General features: G+C 37.6%; 1 protein-coding gene across 1 annotated transcript in view; it reads right to left on the bottom strand.

Annotated features, from left to right (window-relative positions):
• Nucleotides 1–19,858, bottom strand: part of LOC104538676 (sodium-dependent noradrenaline transporter) — a 42,785-nt gene that overhangs the window by 10,860 nt on the left and 12,067 nt on the right. The window contains exons 3-9 of the mRNA XM_010181961.1: nucleotides 13,828–13,966; nucleotides 12,907–13,041; nucleotides 8,334–8,437; nucleotides 6,129–6,253; nucleotides 5,284–5,396; nucleotides 3,033–3,161; nucleotides 446–545 (exon numbers count right to left, since the gene is read on the bottom strand). Of these exons, the coding sequence (XP_010180263.1) occupies nucleotides 446–545; nucleotides 3,033–3,161; nucleotides 5,284–5,396; nucleotides 6,129–6,253; nucleotides 8,334–8,437; nucleotides 12,907–13,041; nucleotides 13,828–13,966 (845 nt within the window). The remainder of the gene's footprint in view (nucleotides 1–445; nucleotides 546–3,032; nucleotides 3,162–5,283; nucleotides 5,397–6,128; nucleotides 6,254–8,333; nucleotides 8,438–12,906; nucleotides 13,042–13,827; nucleotides 13,967–19,858) is intronic.

Here is a 19,858-nt window from a genome sequence, read left to right as displayed (position 1 = left end):
ATGTAGGAATTACTTTAACTCTCTGAAAACATGGGGGGGGATCGTGAGACTGACCCTGGGGAAATCAGGGAGAGGAGGAACAGGGGTGTCCATTTCAGCTAATCCACTTGCTGTGGAACTACCAGGTATAAACCTGCTACTGCAAGTCATCAGCTATGTTAACAGCTGCAAAATACTGGCAAAAGCAGCAATATTTCTATCCCACTGCACTCTCCTTCAAAAGGAGTTTTCTTTGGTTTTATGCACGATTTCAAAGTTTGGCTCAATGAACGTCTGCATTCCTGTTGCTATTCATAAATCAGCTGAAAATAGCTGCATGAAACCTGGCTTGTCATGGTTTCATGTGTACAAGGCTATGCTGTTTGCCCTTAAAACAATGTGTAAGCCTGTCATGAGCACTTGGAATTTTAGGAAAGATTTTGCAGGTGCAAAATGAAGCGCTTACCATAAAACCAGGAAACTCCAATTGCTTCCATTAGAACAGCAAACAATATCGAAGTCCCAGCTGCAAATGTGTCCAGAAGTGTGAGCACATAAATTCCACCCTAGCATTGGGGAGTTAAAAGATGCAACAAAATGAAGTTACAAATAGAATCACCTCAGTAGTATCTACTTAACAGAAATCTGCTTTACTTGAAACATTATCTCATCCCAAGTATTTCAATACGGAGCTGGTGCTACAGACACAGGTTTGTATTTGCGTACAAAATAGTGGAATCAGACTTGCAGCTCTTTTAAAGAGGATTCCTTTCACCTATGTCCACTCTGAACTGGGAAACAGAAGCCTCAGCTTAGCCTGATTAATGAGTACTCTTGGCACTCTGTGTTTTCAGTGGAAGTTGAAGGCTCTGGCTGCTGGGGGAATACTCAGCAGCTTGTAGGACAGGGTCTGTCTACAGCAGTTAATGAAGATCTTCCTAAATGATGGTCTCCTTTTCCCAGAGAGCCCACATCTCTCTTTGCCAGTGTTCCTGCAAAGGGAGCAGTTGCATGCTAAGTCTCTGTCACCAGCCCAGCGTGGAAGCAGCTTTGCCCTATCAGTTTCTTTGCTATGGTATTAGCCAGCCTTTGCTCAGTGGAGAGAGCAAACCAGGTCGTCTTCCTTCACAGCAGCACATTTCTGTTCTTCAGGGGGTATGGAAAATGCATTAGTAATTGGAATTCATTGGAATTTTTTTAGCTGCAATTTGACTACTTTTTTGCCTCATTTTACACTGTGGTATGAATTACTGTAAATTACCACTCATTTTATTTAGTTTGGGCTAACAAGGAATGGAAAAGCACAGTAAGTTTACTTGTTTCAAAATGAACCTCAATAAAGTGTTTTGGTACATCCTTTGTCATATGTAAACAACTGAAATCTTCGCAGTTGCAGTAGTTTTTTGTTAGAATCTTTTTTTTACAACCATACTTAATCTAACTATGCCTGTTCAGACAAGGAGACAAAGTAAGTATATCATTAGTAAAAGCATGGGAAATAAATAGCACCTGTACTATTTAGAGCTCTAGGTGATTTTAAACTCTGCAATCAATCAGTTTTATTTTTTCTTATAAAAAGATGGTTTTATGAAACAGCTGTGCATATTTACAGGAACAGAGAGAACAGTACTTAGGCTTTGTCTAGGTTTTTAATTCTGTGGGGACTTGTCCGGAAACTGAATGAACTTTGGTTGTTGCGTTTGAAAGAAAATGTTGCTTATTGAATGACATTTGAGTTTGACCTTCTGGTTTTGCTCTACACCTGCTCTAAATGAATGCTTTTGCAAACCTGGTTAAGTGAATGACAGATACGGTTTTGTAAGAAACACGTTTTGAAAACGCAACCTTAACATTTCAGAGGACAAAATCAAGCAGATTCATTTAATGTGATGGTATCACAAAGGTTTTTCTTTGTATTTTGTAAACACTAGAAATGTTCTTCTTCAGTTGTGTGTACCAATACATTTGGACAAGTCTAGGCAGTTTTGTGCATTCCAGCTGCTAAGGTGAACTGGAGTCAAAACATATGCCATAATTTAAAGGCAGTGGAATTGCACCCCTTGGCACCTGTTCAGGTTCTTAACCACCGAGTTTCTTCTGATCTTGTACTTCAGGAAATTCTATTCCAGTTGAAACTCTGAATAAAGCAGCAGTGTTGAATTCTTTAGATAACAACAGGGGTAGTATGGTATTAAAAGTATGGGTATTTTAAATGATAGATCTATTTTTAGTTCCTCAAATGTTTCCCTGTTTGAGGAAGCTAGTTTAAAAATATTTGGGTATTCTTTTAGTATAGAAAGAGCTCTGTTATTTATAAACTTATTTCAGTAATCTTAATAGTAGATCTAGAAATAATTTCTAGGGAAGGAGAGAGGTTTAGCCTATCTACTGTCCTGAAGTTTACGCAGTTTTCCGACACGTTTTGCATGTTTGCCTACAGGGCTTTTTGCGGCATTTAAAAAAAACAAAGTTACCTCCAACCCAGAACACTGTGATTCTCATCCTTTAATTAGCTGTGAAAAATACAGGTTATTAGATGCGCAGGATAAGGTCCCTGTGTGCTTTTTATAGTGATAAGGGTAAGAGACAAGGTTTAGGTACATGAAAGAACATTAAGAAACACATGGGGGAGAGGACATAATTATTCTAAACTTTAACAGGAGTGAATGCTGCTTATTTGCTCCAATAAGAGAAGAGCCAGATGACTAAGGGTCTGGTCAATTGAAATTCTTAGCTCTTCACTCAGGAATAAGCACTCAACACAGTTCCATTTAATGTGGTTTACAAAACAAAGAAAAATGCACAAAACCAAACAAAACCAAAAGTACCACAGACAGTTCTCTGGAACACAAACTTGATAGCTCATCATCATGTGCAAAAAAACCAGAGAACCTTCATGTAGATAAGACTAAAAGTGATGTTCTGACCAGAAAGTTGTTTAAGAATTAAAATTCATGACAAAAATAGTCACCTGAGTCAATTAATATTTCTATCTGATGAGGTTAACTACATTTTTACGGTAGCTTGTTGATGGAAAGTTCTGTTGTACTTACATTGGTGATGCAAAAAAGGGCAAGGAGGAAAGTGCCAAAAGAAACACCAAAGGTGAAGAGCTTTCTATGCTGCTTCAGAATTTGGAAATCATCTGCCAAGCCGGTGATGACAGCCTCCATTCCGCCCATCTGAGGAAGGGAAGGCAAGAGTTCTGGTTAAATGCTACTGACTGTTGTAAATACAGATTGAAGAATGTAAAGCAGCTTGTATAATTAATTCCCAACCACTGCATGATTTCTGACATTTCAGCTGTAAATCACCGATGTTCTGAGGTACAATTTATTTTCTCATGGTGGAGAACTGAGTCAGGGAACTGGACATCAAGTGCCATGGTTGTTTCCTTGATAGCCAAATCCTCTGCAGACCCTATGCTGACTCACCAGCATAGTAAGTACTTTGGGAAAAATAACATAGATTTTAATAGACATTTTAATATATATGTCTGTAGAACAAGAGGAAATGGCCTCAAGTTGCACCGGGGAGGTTTAGATTGGATATTAGGAAAAAATTCTTCACTGAAAGGGTGCAGCATTGGAACAGGCTGCCCGGGGAAGTGGTGGAGTCACCACCCCTGGAGGTATTTAAAAGACTTGTAAATGTGGCACTTAGGGATATGGTTTAGTGGTGGACTTGGCAGTGCTAGGTTAATGGTTGGACTCGGTGACCTTAAAGGTCTTTTACAACCTAAGTGATTCTATGATTCTAAACTTTGAGGAAAAAGCTAGCAGCTTAAGTAACCAAACCCTTTAAGAGATCTCTAATATAAAGAGCACCTAGGGGAAATGGTGATGGGAATGGGAATGGAATGGGAACAAAGATTCAGCTTAGCCATTGATTAATCAAATCCAGTTCAGCAAAAACCTTTACAGACCTGGAACTATTTCTATATAGGAAGCTTGATGTAATTTTTTATGTTGTCAACTTGAAAGAATTTTACTTTGTTTTCTAGAAGTTAACATTAGCCATTGTTTTGCAATATAATAAAGGTACTTTCCAAGTTTTCATTAAAATTGCTGGGTTATGCAGGTGGTTATGAATTTTAATTTCTTTCCAGCAATGAAAGCATTCTGCCCCCCTTCCAACAAGAAGTTGTGAAAATGAATTCCAGTCTCCTGTCATAATAAATAAATTTATTTAATCTTCTGGGAAGGCTGGATTCTATGCTTTTTCTGATAGTGAAAGATCACGGCAAGGCCTGGAGTACTTGGTGCAGTATAATATTTGGTTAGCTGGTGCTGATATAGCCTGTCCCTTTCCTTTAAGAATTTCATGAAAACATCATCTCTGGTTGAAATCACTAGCAGAGAATTATCTCCCTAGAATTTGAATGATCCCTGTCTAGAGTCAAATCGCTGGGGGCAGTCAAATTATTTTTTTTTTTAAGGTAACTAAAGTTCACAGGTAAAATGCCCCAAAACCCAGTGCTGGCTTGTACTTCCCAGTGTCCGGAGGGCCATTAGTTAGTGCCCTGCAGTTAAGATGGATTCATATTTGATGTTCTCTGCAGTTGTTATTGTGTTGGCACTTATTGTGTTGGTCTTGGAGAAGTTGAAAAAGGGAAAAGATAGCTTGGATTATTTTGGCTAAGGACCACTTCTTAATGTATCACAATTTATTCCCTTGTCAATTCCCTATGCCAAGCTAGATCCCTAATCCAAAAAATGTTTGCAAACATTTCTTCCATTTTCTGTATTCCTGAATATCATGGTACAGTAGAGATCTTCATTATGGAAAGAGCAAATACACTTGAGAGCAAATACACTTGTTATCTTCAGACATTGTCTGTATTGAGGAGATTAATGAATTTCAGCACATGTAAAAATCGCTTCTGGAAAACACTGTACTCAATGTCTTGTGGCTTGCGTTTTGTAAGTAGGGTTCCTAAATGCTATTGCAGGTTTGTAGTAGTAATAGTTCATAGCAGTGATGTTGGGTCATACCTTTAAATAGTAGTAATTGTTGATGAACAGCCCCTCTTTAAGGTCATAAACAAACAACAGTGCACAATAATTTGATACCTTGTAAAAGATTTGACTGTTTCTTAAACCTTTTATATATTCCAAGTCTTTAAATATACTGTCAGGGGTAGTACTAATGGTATGCTGGCTGAGACTGAGAAAACAGATTCAGTGAATGTACAGAATGTTTATTTGAAATGTAATAAAGCATCTGTTTAAGATTAATACCTCCCCACATACACAATATAACAGTAAAGGAAAAATGTCAAGGCTAGAAGGAAAAAATACTCACAGAACTGTCGATGCCAAGAGTAAGGAGCATGATGAAGAATACTACAGCCCAAAATGTAGATCCTGACAGAGTTGAAATTGCCTCTGGATACAAGATGAAAACTAAACCAGCTCCTGAAATAGAAAAGGGGAAAAAAAGGTATTGCTAAATGGTGTTTCTTTACTTTACAAAAGTGTTATTTTAATAAATTAAATTATGACTAAGTTGACTTTTACATCAGTCCACATCGCATACTGAGTAGCTGTTACAATTTGCATTATACCAAAAATATATCTAAAATATTTTAATAATGTATTCATGACAGTTTTGGATTTAAAAAAATCTATCTCATTCTTTTCCACTTCTAATAATCTTTTAAGGGATTCACAACATTATTAGCTATTTTTCAACTATGTAGGAGCCCTGTAGATGTGGACTCCACTCTTTCTTTGGCAGGAGGACTCACAGATGTGATGAGAGATACAGGAGCTGAAAACATGGGTGACGTGTTACCAGTGAAAGGACACCACAGCTAATGTTACCAGAACCATCCAAAACAGTAACCTACAGCACTAAACAGCAATGCTTTTGCAAGACACTGTGTGTTGGTAAATGTCTGTTTGTTGCACAGGCTGAACTTGTGAGGGGCAGGATGTTGGGGAATCTCAGTTCAGTAGAAATGAGATGAATCAATAGCGTTTAGAGTACACGTTTTAGCAAGGCGTTTACACACAATTTTAGTTCAAGTAATTGACCAGTTTGCTTCCATGAGATTTTCATGCACTTGTTTGAAACAAACATAAACACATTCTTATAAAAATTGTGGACTAAAAAGGGATAAAACCAGTATAACATTAACTTCTTACCTTCAGTGGCTACATCCTCAATTTTAACTTTGTGCTCATGAGCCATGTAGCCCAATATGGAGAAAATTGCAAATCCTGAGATGAAGCTTGTGACACAGTTAATGGTACTAGTCAGCAAAGCATCCCTAGTGATGGAAAGAAGAATAGCCCAGTGAAAAAAAGCACTTAAAGGTTAAAGATTATAAAATGTGCATCATGTAGTAATGATATTATGAAGTTGTGGTTTTTAATCAATCTGCCATGGTATTGTGGTAAACGTATGAGTTTTCCTGGTAAGTATTAACCCCTGTTACCAAACCTAGTTTGAAGATACGTAGGCTGTGCATTTTTAGATGTCTACCTAATCTGCACAGTGTCTGGTATGTAATCTTCTGCTGCATATGACCTTTAGAATGGAGGATATGGCTCTGTGAAGGTCAGTGATGTTTAATAAGCAGAAAGTAAATATGATTTCATCAGTTAACACAACCCAAAACCATAGGTGCCATACAGTAAACTTTCTCTTCTTCCTTATATTGTTTTATTTTGATAACACTGAAGAACTATGTCCTACAATTTTTAAAACTGTTTTCCTAGGAGAAGGCTGCAGGCTTAAGAGATACCAGATTGGACTCATAAATTAAAATTCTTTTCAGTTACTAAAGAAAATTGCCAGGTATTTGTCACTGAGAAGATGGCAACAGTATTTCTTGTTTCCCACAGTTGAAAAACATTCTTACCCAAATGAACAATGTTTCTTTGCACTTAGTCAATAACTGGATTAAGCGATGCTTCTCTCCTTATAAACTGAGCCGAGCCAGCTCTCAGTATTCTGCATGTAAAACTAGATCGTGACTTCTGTACAGATTCTTATATTTTCAGGCCCTGATTTTCGGTGTTGCTACCCTACCTTACATTACTGACACTATTCCTCTCAAGGAAGGTGTGTTTAAGCATAGACGGGACAGTATAGTTCATTCCTTCAATTGGAAATAGTACTATTTTCAATTTGTTCTGTTTCAAGAAAGCCTTTTGAACAAAATACGTCAGCACATTATGGAGTTATTTGTCAAAAGAAGGATATTTGTAAGTGTAAATACTACTGAATTAAAGCTTGCTTTTATGGTTAGAGTGAAAACATGGTATTTAATGAAACTACTACTGCCTCTTGCAGGGTAGCAAAGCTTATGAAACAACGTTGAACAAATATAGTAAGCTAAGAACTAAATAATATGATTTCACGTATAGTCTGTAGTGTTTTCTTAATTTCAAGTGTGTTTTCTCCCTTTAAGAGCAAAATCAGAATACAGAAGAACAAGAATTATATAGGGAGCTGCTATGAGATTCATGCAAAATTATTTGCAGAAGACTACAAATGTTCTTTTGGAAGACTCCTACAGCTAGCATTCTAACTGAAGGGATCTCTAACCTAGTCATATTACCTGCTGCAAATAATCAGCTGGCAACCTAAAGTCACTCTGGGTTAAGTACAAAGCTCTCTGAAGTCAGTGGAAGTATTCCATGATTTTGGCTTTCAATCTATTTAAGGCAGTTCAAATCTATGTATTTTCTTGTACCTTTTCACTGTAACATATTTTGCTATCCTCAGTTCACAATGTATTTATAATACATGTACTTTCTGAATTTATTTCTGGGAAATTTTAAAGCAATGCTTATTTTCATTCCTAAATGGAATGTTAACAAAACTTGTAAATGCTGGAAGTTCTCAGAAGTTGCAGAGTGCTTCTGGTTGAATTTCCATGGTGGTGATTCAACAAAACACTTATAAACTGACTTGATTTAAAGTGCATTCCTAAATTGGGGCTCAACATAAAACATCAGACATATAATCCCAAAGCACAGAAACACTTCTGGAAACTGGAATCTTTCCGCTTTTAGTTGCTAGACAAGTAAGACTTCACCCTGCATTCAGCATTGCTCTTAATGGTACTTCTGAAAGGCAAACACAAGCACAGTTTACACAGCTGTCTATAACGTTCAAACCTAATCCCTTTCTGTTCTGCAGTTCAGCAGATATCTTGGCAAGTTCCTATTGCTAAAAATTTCAGTAAGGAAGACAGTGTTTCAAGATTTGTGTCGGTTGCCATGTCTGCACGAGACCAACCACTATTAATAAAATAATGAAGATAAAAAGTACTTATTCCAGCTGCAGTTAGAATAAAACAGTATCATTCTTAAGCAGTGAAGAAGAATAGGCTGTCTTACCTGTAACAGTTGTTGTCAAACTTATTGTAACTGGCAAATGCAATTAAAACGCCAAACCCGGCTCCTAAGGAGTAAAATATCTGAGTAGCTGCATCAATCCATACCTGCATAATGACACCAACATTGTCAGTGTCAGTTCAGTCCAAAAGATACATCAGGGAAATGCAAGAGTGTACAAGACAACTGGCTTTTGAATTTGAAAACTGATCAGCCCTCATGCTCATGGGACTGTAAGTGAGGTGTCACATGGAGCACAGTCATGGTCTGGAATGGCTTAACGTGAAATGGTAAGGACTGAAGCAGTGGCCAAGTTCTCAGTGTACGCACACTAATGCCACAGTGGGGTGTACCTCTTAGATCTGTACTTCTGAACTCTTACTGAATAGTGAAATGAGTACATGATTTTTCTTCCGGGTGACAGAAATACATGTCCAATAGTTCTTGTTCCAAGTTTGTTTGGAATGTACAACCAGAAGACTAAATATAGTTAATGGGTTCAAAGTTACAAGACATTCTTTTTCCCGTAAGAGAGCTTTCTTCATGGGACTGTTAGTACAACTGATAAGTTGCTTTCTTGTTTCAGAAGCTGAAGCACAACTGACATGCTGTGAACAGAACCATGCAGGTTATCTTTTGCCTTTCCCGCTTAGTTTGAGATGGAGTTATTCCTGTGAGAAACAGTCACTAAACTTCTGTTTAGATACAGCTTGGTCACTTTAAGAATTGTCCACTAGGGAAAACATGTTCTTAACGCTGTGACATTTTCTAAAGTGACCCCCAACCTAATGTCCACTCAAGATGCGCAAACAGCAGTCAGTAACAATGTCACAGTGCTGGTCTCCCGAATTAGAAGCCCGAAAATAGTCTATCCTGTTTAATGAGGTTTCATGTAGTTGTTAAATAGAGCAATTTAAACAGGAATCTCCAACAAGGGTAATGAAGTCAATGGAGTGAATAATACTCAACATTTCTCAAAATCAGATCTTAAGTGATTAAATCTGCCAAGTGCTCAAGACTACAAAAAGCACTGGATTTCATCTCCGTCTGTCTCTGCAAAATCAGATCCAATATATGTATTCAGCTGCAGCTTTCTTACGGATCTGAGTAGCTTAGGAGCTCTGTCTGCATTGGATTTTAATGCTAAGCTTTCACATTTGGCCCAGTGGAAAGAAAGAGACCGCCTTATCCCATCCTAACATGATATATAAAAGCACTTATGGTAATGATCTAGTTTTTTCTCAATACAGATTATAGATGCTTTAGCTGCTGCCTGCTGTGGACTGTGAACCACTTATTGAACTCTGGATTTGTAGAGAAACTTGATTTTATAAAGTATTGAGAGTTAATTACTTAACTCTTACTCTTTTTCTTAAAGAAAATACGAAGAACAATCCACGACGTGTTTATTGCAAACCAGTGGATAGGTGGATATTATTTTTATTAAATTGCAGTTCATACAGGGTTTTTAGGTATCATGGATTTCTTTTACTAAATAGCAAAAAAAAAATTAATTAAATTGTAAATTAATTGTAAAATTAATTTCTTGCTCATTCCTTTTATATGCTCAGTTACATCTTAGTGTTCTATCTCCGCACAAAGGTTGAGATCAAATAGGATTGTACTCTCTGAAGAGCATTTATGTGGATAAGAGTAGAGAAGGAAGGATGCAAAGCCTTCTATAATTTTCTTGTTGGTTTTTTTTTTAAAAACTTCCTGTAACTTGTACTGTTAACAAAGTTCCTAATTTTTAAAAAAAATAAATTTTGCTTAAACTTATTAGTTAATAAGTTATTAGTTAAACTTATAGTAGATCTGCATGTTGCCATTATAAGACACTTGTTTTTAGTGGTTCTCTAGCTCTTTCATGTCTTGCTAGTGGAGTTGTACTCATTATAATATTTCCCCTTTTGTACTATACAAGAGCTGTTAAGCATATGGTGAAGTCCTACTGATTCAAGTAACAGGTTAGCACCTGCTGCCTACCAAAGGAGTTATGCGTGTGCTTAAGTATCTCTTGAGTAAAGACTCTTGGCTCATAGCAGCTGATTAGGAAACAAACTGAGAAGATCAAGGTAAAGGGAAAACAGAGCACAAACCTGAAATTCCGTTAGAACTAAGATTAAATGAAAATCATTCCATTTGTTATAACAAAGCAGGATGCGAGATAGACATTGGGGCTGGTTCTTCTGCAGTTAAAGCTCATGTTCTCTGATCACTTCAACTGAATAGCTGCAATTGATGCATAGTCTAATATATTTTATGGTAGGATACTGGTTTTATATGCATTAAAAATGAAAAATAGAAAGAGTTTACAGGAGGCAGTCATCAATCTTTCCAGCTTTCTTCATGGTGGTTATGCCATTATAACTTTTGTGCATATTACTTCTTGTGTATGTGGGTTTTAAAGAATTACTGTGCTGTGTGGAAAGGAAATATTGTGTGCACCCCTAGATATTGTATAATCTTCAAGAAACTTGTTCAGGTTTATTTAAAAGTGAGTGTCTTCTCCTGTCTGATTTAACTCTATATTTAATGCTGATTCCTTTAGCAGAACAGATGTTTAGCTGTGGTTTTAAGCCAGATGTTTAATGTATCCATTTGTGCAGTGGAGATGAGTATTACAGCTTTGCAGCTTCTGGACTTTCAGCAAGGAACGCAGCTAGGCATTGGTCTACTTAAAAAATTCTAAGGTGAATATCTTTCTTTTCTTTTTTATAGAGACACTCTTTGTGGATTCAATATCCCTGAAAATTGAGGTGTCTTGGGGGTTGCTCAGTGATGAGCAGTATGTGGCCCTATACAACGAGGAAGACCTTGACACTGACCAGGATTCTCTAAGGTCTCTTAGAAGAGCATTGGCAGGGCTTTCTGTAGGTCATTACTGTTTGTGACTTAAAATGTTTCTTTGTTAGTATCTTCACTTGGGAGGAAAAAAAAAAAATAAATCAGAAAGATTCAAGGACACATTGACATAGAACTGAAGCAGGTATCAATTCTTTGGAGCCTGAGGACAAAGATTAAACACACAAGCCTATTGCAGCAGCAGGTATCCCAGTCTCTGAGCAGGAGAGAGGCTGATGTGACAAAGCAGTTCATGAAACTTCTCCTTATAAATGACCCTCAGCCTTTTATTAGTCTAGAGCAACTTTTTTGTTGTTGTCTGATAAATTTAGTCTTCAAAACAAATAACTTTGGGGTCATCCAAAGAAATATTAAGCCAAGAAGGAGCAGTGCACAGAATATCCTTCCAAAGGCAGAAGGCAGCTATGATTATGGAGGCCTAGATCCTGAAATGATGCAAGCTGGCAATTTGAGCCCCCTCCGTTGTTCATCCTTGCGTCTTCATATTTATATGCATGCATAAACATGAACTATTGAGGTGGTTACTGATCTGGTGACAAAGGTGGATGAAAGTCCCATATGTGGAGGTTGGTTTGACTATTCCAGACTGGAGTGAGATGGGGTCTGGTTTCTGGTGATAACTTCTGTTGTGGAAAAAATGCCAGATTCTAAATTTAGTATTACAAATCTAAGGAAGGATTGTTTTGCTAAGCATATGTAAAGTAGATCTGTATTCTAACACACAAGGTCTTTGTCTGCCTTTTTCATGACTCGGGAAAATCAAGATATGATGCATAGGAAACGTATAGTGCAACTATGTACAGACTACAGACATTTCTGAAAGCCGCAAATTTTTGAGACTGTTCCTTTCCTCCTAGTACAACTATGTCCTCGCTTCTCACTTTTGTAACTATTTGAATGACCTCATGACCCATCCACACAGATACCACATATAATGATATAATATATACTATTTGTTATATTTTTAGAATAGTACAGTGGTAAGATCAATCTGTAGTCACCAGATCATTGTTCTTTGTAGGTCTGAAATGCTGGTGAGTTAGTGACTATACCTGTTGATCTTGCTTTACAGTGGATGAAATAATTCTTAGTTCCAAGGTACTTCACAAATTGAGTTGGTTTGGATATATTTAATGAGAATGTCTTTCAATGTTGTTAAATGATACAGGGAAATATACATTACTTTCAAAGATAAGATAAGAACATCATACTACTGAAAATCTCATTTGTATGAAGGACCATGATTAAGTGAGTTAGTTCTTAGTATGTTTAGCAAGGTTTTCATAGGCCAGGATTTTTGTTTACAAGATTAATGTTTAACCTAGCGATTCAAAACCCAAAATTTTCTTCTTGACCGAATTCTTAGCCGTTTGAGAACTGAATTTTTGCATGACTTAATTTCATGTGTGAAGCATACTGTAGTTTACAGGGTGCACAGTAACAGCATGGACTTTAAGGGACTGCCACACCTGAAACTGCCCTCGTACAGGCGGTTGTTCTTGTGATCAGGACCATTTGCGTTCAGGCTGAGATAGTCCTGTTATGGAGAGTGTTGGAAAGTCAGACTACTGGGGACAGTGGACTAGTGCTTTTGCAAAAGCAGAAGTGTGGCTATATAATTTCAGAAATTAATTCTAATAGTTTAAATTTTAATAACAGGGGCAACAGGTTTAGTAATAACAAGGGAATGAGAGCAAAAGAGTACACTTACTGTGGCTTCTTTTAATCTTCTGAAATCTATGTGCAGGTAAGCATTTATTCCATTGTAAGCGCCAGGTAGAGTTATTCCATGTATTAACAAGACAAATAATACAACGTAAGGCAAAGTGGCTGTTATCCAAACTACCTGCAGACAACAGAGATTCCAAAGGTTAATCAGCTATTACAGAATACTGAAGAATCTCCTTGGTTTTGTCCACTCAATGGAGAAGATCTTTATAGGATGTCTTTGGGGAAAATGCTATTATGTATCAATGATGAGTCTCTACGGATGTATGTTTACAAATACCAATAGGAGAGAGTTTTGACAGAAGACCTGAAGTGCTTATACATTATCAGTGCATGTTAGAATCCTGATTAGCTGTTCAGCTATATATTTGTTTACTAAACAAGTGCAGTCATTGCCTGATGTAGATGATACTTAATTGAAAATGTACAAAAAGCTCTCAGATGCATTTAACCCTAGAATTTCTGTTGAGGTGTTTTTTGAGGGGTATCAATGAGTAATTTCAAATTACTTTCAGATGTTTCTCTTGTCATGGCATTTAATGTAATAAACCAAAGCATCTTAAACCATCAAAACATTTGCACATGTGCCTAAGAATAGGAGGCACATTTAAGACAATTTAAAGCCTTTCAAAGTATTTTCTAGTTGAGACTGCTACTGTTGAATTGAAAATAATATGCTAATAAAATTTCCAGTTGGAACATCACACAAGCAAAACTTGTAAATAAAATAAAGTCTGAATCTGGATTGTGTATTTCCACTGTAAATATATGAAGGACTCTTTCATGATTTGGTACCTAAGGATCCCACAGAAGCAGTGATTTAGTCTCTTGCTTTCTAAAATGAGGAGACTTCTTAAAGGAAACAAAGAACATAGTTGAGATAGAAGGACAGTATTAGCTCTACCTTTCCTGAAGTCTTCACGCCTTTCCACAGACTAAAGAAAAGAATGATTACCACCACCAAGAGGCAGAGGGAAAGTTGCCAGCGAGGCAAGCCAAGGTCATGGATTCCACGGCTTTCATGCAGGTGCAGAACTCCTCGCCTACACACCAGATACACAGAAACAAAGCAAAGTCACTGGGGTAAAAAAAGCATATCTCATCCTGTGGGCAGCAGAAATGGATGCTGCACTGCAGTAGTAGCTGCCGCACTGACATTGCTAGCAGTTAGCGAAATCTGTTTTATGAAGCTATGTGTTGGCTTCTTCCCACAATGCCCTTACGGTCTCACTGGCCCATCAGTGTCTGTTTAGCACCATGGTGCCATAAAGATAGCCCTCTCTTCTTCTCTGGAAGTTTTTGGGGATTTTGGAAGCGTTATTCGTTGATTCTTGCTTGACCACAGAACAGGTGCCCAGAGAGACTACAGAATTTCCATCCTTGAAGATTTTTAAAACTTGGCCTTGAGCAGACTGACTTACTTTTAAAGTTAGCCTTGCTTTTGGGTAAGGACTTCTATTAGATGATCTTCAGAGACCTCTTTCAACCTAAATTATTTTGTAATTCTAGATAAGCAAACAGCAGGCTTCCTGCAACTTGAGCACTTTCAAAGGTACTTTCAATTTCTTTTTGAATAGGCAATTATGAGGCTGCAAATGGGAAAAGTGTTTGGATAGGAAAAGCAACAGTTGGTAAATTTAAATTGGATATAGTGCTCTATGTCGTTCACTGAAACAGTGGAGTGGTAGCAGAGGAAATTCTATTGTTTACCAGGCAGGCTAATTCTTTTGAGATCTACGCAGTTAAATACACTGAAGTGTAGAAAATAGTGTTTGTCCTCATGACTGGTGATATCTACAGTAAGAGTTGTCAAAATACATTGTGTGCAACAGGCACAGGAATATGGGAGAGATATTACAGTGGATCTCCCTTCTTTTAACTCAGTTCTATGTTACTGAAGTGTCTCTTACTGCTTTTTCAAGTCTAAAAAATGAAGTAATCCTTTACTGAAAGCTGTATTTGCAAAGGGGAATGGCACTGCCGCTGGAGACATGCACTAGAGGAGAATTACAGAGCTGACACCTGGTTCTGATACAGATCTGGCTTAGAGATTCAACTTCTCAGTGTTTCAGTGCCTATCCAGAAAAAAATAGTTATGACCTGCCTTGTCTCTGCCCCTTTCTCCATTTCCTTTTATTTGGTTTCCACTTTTTAGGTAAAATAAAAAGTTGATCTCTGATGGCCTTTCTTAGCACCATGATAGTACAAACAAACCAAATCAAAGACGTCCTTTTCACTTGGTATGTTTTATGAAGATAAGTACATTTTAAAGAAACTGAAGTACTGAGTGGTTTGCCCTGCATGACTGCAGACACGTAAGGACTAAATCCTGAGGAGCAAAATCCCAGCCTTATTGGCTGTCTGCATACAATCTCTCACTATATAGATGGTGCTTCAGAATTAGCTTAAGCACTTCTCTTACCAAGTCATAGATGAGTTAAATAGTCGAATAAGTTTCAAGACAGGGAAAACCTGTGTCAATTTAAAAGGGGAAAACTGAATAATGTCTCTGTACTACTTAAACTGTAGAGACATGCTGGGAAAATTAAGGCCTATTAGAACAATCCATCTCATAATACAAAAGAGTTGCATACGGTTCCCTTTTGATTCCTAAAGCATCAAGATACAATCAACTAGGAACTGTAAGAGTTCTGCTTCTGTAGTTTCTCATGTTTAATATGAAATGCTGGGGGTTTTTTTGATTGTTTCTACAATTTATCCCAGGTTAGATAGAAGATAGCTGTAGAAAGCATCCTCCTAAATTAATCACCTGACCTCTCTCTGTTGCATTGCTAATAACTTGTGAGGCATTAAAAGGGTAGTGACCATGTGTTTGTGGCATATATTCAAGAATGTTCCCATTTAGAAAGTATGAGGTGAGTTTATCTTTTAACTCAGGGATGCCTGATTCCATTCTAAACGTACCAGCTTGGGCAGTGATGTGTAGCCAGGAAAAGCTTCACAGGCTTCTGATGAGATCATTTGTCCAAGATCCTGGAAGGGTTTTGGCAATCTGTTCTATCAGAGTTACACTGCTACTGGTATCAGAGATGGATGTTGTAAGGAAAGTCTTTTGGATTATGATGTGTAGATAACTAACCAGAAAAAACAGTTCTGGACTTGCATTGTTTGTGCCCATTTAACTTCCTATTCTTATTATTCTTCTTGACCAAATATATTTCTGTATCTGTAAAGAAGCCTGCTTCCCTGTGTGTTTGCTTTCCAATAAGCAATTAGCAATGTATCTTACTGGCATGCTTGCCAGAACTGCCATGTCAAATGTGGGATTCCCAGGATTTTCAGAAGAATCTCCATTCCAAGAGTTCTGCTCCCTTAATGAGGGTAAAGGATCATAAAATAAGAAGAGAAAAAGACTTCTGTAACCAGTTAAAGCAGCTGTGTAACTGGGCAGCCAAACAAGGAAATCTGCGGTTTCTGAGCTGTAATTCTGGTGGATTTTGCTTCCTTTTCTTTTTTTCTTCCTAAAGACGTCCTTTTTGAGGGTTGCTGGGAAGTAGTTAATGAATGTTTACCTATTAAAAGCTACATTGTGATTCCAGGAGCACTGTAAAGTATAAAATATCTAGTTCTAGGCTGCGATTTAGGTTAAGACGTGCTGATGTCTGAAGAGATGGGGAGAAGCAGCAACCAAAGTATTAGATAGACTATACCTTTTTGGTTTGAAGGATGTAGCTCTGTAATGTTCCTTGAGAAACAGTCAGGTTTTGGAGAAGGGTAAATTTGAAAAGAACTTTGCATTCATTGTGTTCATACGAGTTAGCATACATCAGTGATGCTACAGAAAATCCAGTTAGCTCAATTATGCCACAGTTATTCTTGTTTCGCATCAAGGAGTACTTATTTCCAGAGCAGCTGAGGCTGGTTTTAGCCTGTCTTTGTTAAGGCAGGTTGAGTGATAAATCTTCGCCTGGCTCCTTTAGATTACACTTAGTCACTTCCTTTATACTGGCCACAAAGAGGAAAATGTGAAGTAAGAAATACTGCGAGGTTTCCCGTTTAGGAAGCTCTGAGGTCAAAATACCTGAATATTCTGCTGCAATACCAAAAGGTTGAAAAATGTAACATGGGCAACATCCATTGCTGAATTGAGGTTGCCTGCACTAGCTGCAGGATTGTCTCATTTCCCAATGCTATAAAGACATGTATAAGTTACAGTCAAAATGGCATAAACTTTGATCAGTGATCACTCTTAAATTCTTAAGGCAGGGAACCAGAGGAGATACAACACCAAGTAGTATCAGTTTCTGTTGTCCGTCAACATCTGTCCAAAGCTATTGAGAATGTCTTAAGTAAAAGCTTTTCAAAGTGATTCTTTTTTAATAAGCATAGAGATACTTGTCCAATTCTGCTAACAAAATTAACAACTCTGAATCAATAAGAAAGGAAAAATCAGAGGCAGTAACACAGCCAGAAGTGGAATTTTGCCTGCAGATTGTTGTTATTGAGAAAAGAATGAAAGTAGATGAGAAATACGTCCAAAAATTAAATAAAGTGTTATGCGGGAAAGACTGAGAATAATAATTAACAGATGTACCTGACAAAGTAGAAGAGGGGCCTATTATATCACACTGAGCAAAATACAAAAGGACCTAATAAATTGTTAAAGATTTCTGATATTCTAGTCAGAGCTCTAGCAATATTCATTTAGTACAGTACCAAGAATCAAAGAACATGCACTAGAGATATTAATATTTATTTTTCTTTTAATAAGGGATTTGCACAAAGGAGCCTGATTTATGCTAAGACTGCTTTCCATGTAAGGGAGTGTAAATTACATTTGCAATGACTTTGAGACTGTACATTTCTGTAAAAGTGGGTCCCAAGAGTCTTTCTGCCTATCTGCAAAAGGAGTAGGAATGTGGAGGGATTTCACATTGAAGCTGCATTCACAGTTTCTGGTTTCTCTCTTTGGGAGATTCCTTTTTGCTGGGAAGATTCCCTTAGACACTAATAACTCTGGCACCAATTCTTGCCCTACTTCTACACCGCCTTTAGCTAAAGGGAAATAGTTCATCTCTGCTGAAATCAGCAAACAGCGATTTGTTTGCTGGTACCACTGTCTTCTGTTTTGTCTTTGTGCAGCACTTCTGTCCTCTTTAATTTGGTGTCAGATCACAGAGAGCCAACAGGAAGCCCAGCTGTTTGGTAACTCACACATAACCCCTACTAAAGACAAGTTATTGAGAAGGCAAGAGGGCAGCTGCTCAGTGGGACTGAATAAATAGAGGATCCAGTCATTATTCTAATAATAGGTAATGTTGGAACCAATAAATTCTTCTCTGTGTCTTAGTGTACCCATCTATTAAAAAAAAGATTATTATAAACCTTTGCTTTGTCTAAACTCTGAGCAATTCAGAATATACTCGTTATGGAAGTGGTGAGTATTGGAGTATAAACAGAAAGTCAAACAATAGGGAAAAGAAATGCCAAGGATTATGATCTGAAAATTACTCTCTATCTTGTTCACTCCAAAACATTTAATCCATAGCTAGAAAACAGGAGGTAAGAGTTTGAGATGTAGAATTCTATACTTTTTTTCAGAATGGTTCTTTCTAAGGACTTTCTAAGGAGCCTTTTGCATTATTCATCCCTAGGGAGACTTATATGATTGTATTTTGGAAATTTAAAAGGCTTTGTACAAGCAGATCAAGTTAAAGGTCTTTGAGTAGGCCTTGTTTTTCCAATCCAAATCAATTATAATTTTAGGTTTCAATACAAATAGGATTATATGGCTCTATAGGCTCATTCTTTCCCTTTCTATTAAAGGCAATAGTTACTTGCCTAAATCAGACTTAATCAATAGAACAGTGTCATTGATCTAAACAAATCTTACAGGTTGTATCAGATTTGTTCAGATTGCAACGCTGGGGGCAGTCAAATTATAAATTAGAATGTTAACTAACAAATGTATTTGTTAGTTAACATATTAAGTACTTCTAAAAACTTTACTTTTAAGAATTTCCAAGTACTTCTAAAAAGTCAGTAACCACTTTTATGTAATCAAACCCAAATGGCTTGCGTTAAGTAAGTATCAGAAAATTGCCTAAGATATAAATAGATATAGTCCTGCTCTCCTCAGCTCTGTTCCCTATTCTGGTTGTTATAGTATTGCTTTATGATTTAAAACTTAATGCAAATTGTACATTGAAGATGCTGAAAGGACTGTCAGTGTATACAGTGTGCAATCTATAGAAATTAAATTACATACTCAATTTAGAAGGCTATTTTGAAGCATGATAATTGTACTCAATTAGAAGGTTCTACATGCATCTCTCGTTTTATATATTTGGGCAACTATAGCTCAGTTTTCATTGCTGCCAGTTTTCTTCAGAGCATAAAATACATTTGGTTCTTTTATCCATGGAAGCTTAGGTTATCTGCTTTAAGCAGCAGTGGATGGAGTGCTTTTTACACAGTCTGCCAGGTTCCACATATTTTTACTTTAGGTACAGCAGAGCAGTTTGTCTTCAAGGTCCACAGCTATGTGGGGTAGAGCTTGGGGTACAAATCCTGCACACCTGAGTTGGCTCCATGCAGATTGAACACCAGTGTCTCCTCACTGCAATTCTGGGGCCAGGGTTGCACTGTAGAGCTAGCAGAGTGGCTCCACACGAAGTCAGCGAAGCGCAATAGAGTTAGCCTGGCTCAGACTCAGCTCTGCCCATACATAGAGCTGCTGGCCAAGCTGCTTGAGTGCCTCTGGTTGCTTTGTAAAGAGCTCTGGGTATGGAATCGCTGCAATGCAGAAGGACAATCTGGCTCCAGGAGAGTGCTCTCCTACAGCCAAGAACAAAGGAGAGTGGTGCAGAGTCAGCCGGTGTGTAGTGCTACACGTGCACTACACAGCTCTCCCCCACCCTGGAGCACTGGGCGTGCTTCAGAAGCAGGCCAGGGGCTCTGCAGCAGCCAGCTTG

This window comes from Mesitornis unicolor, unplaced genomic scaffold, assembly GCF_000695765.1.
Source record: "Mesitornis unicolor isolate BGI_N332 unplaced genomic scaffold, ASM69576v1 scaffold24623, whole genome shotgun sequence".
In the NCBI taxonomy this organism is placed as follows: Eukaryota; Metazoa; Chordata; class Aves; order Mesitornithiformes; family Mesitornithidae; genus Mesitornis; species Mesitornis unicolor.
Note: the sequence above shows the minus strand (reverse complement) of the source record. Positions and strands in the feature narration are given on the sequence as shown.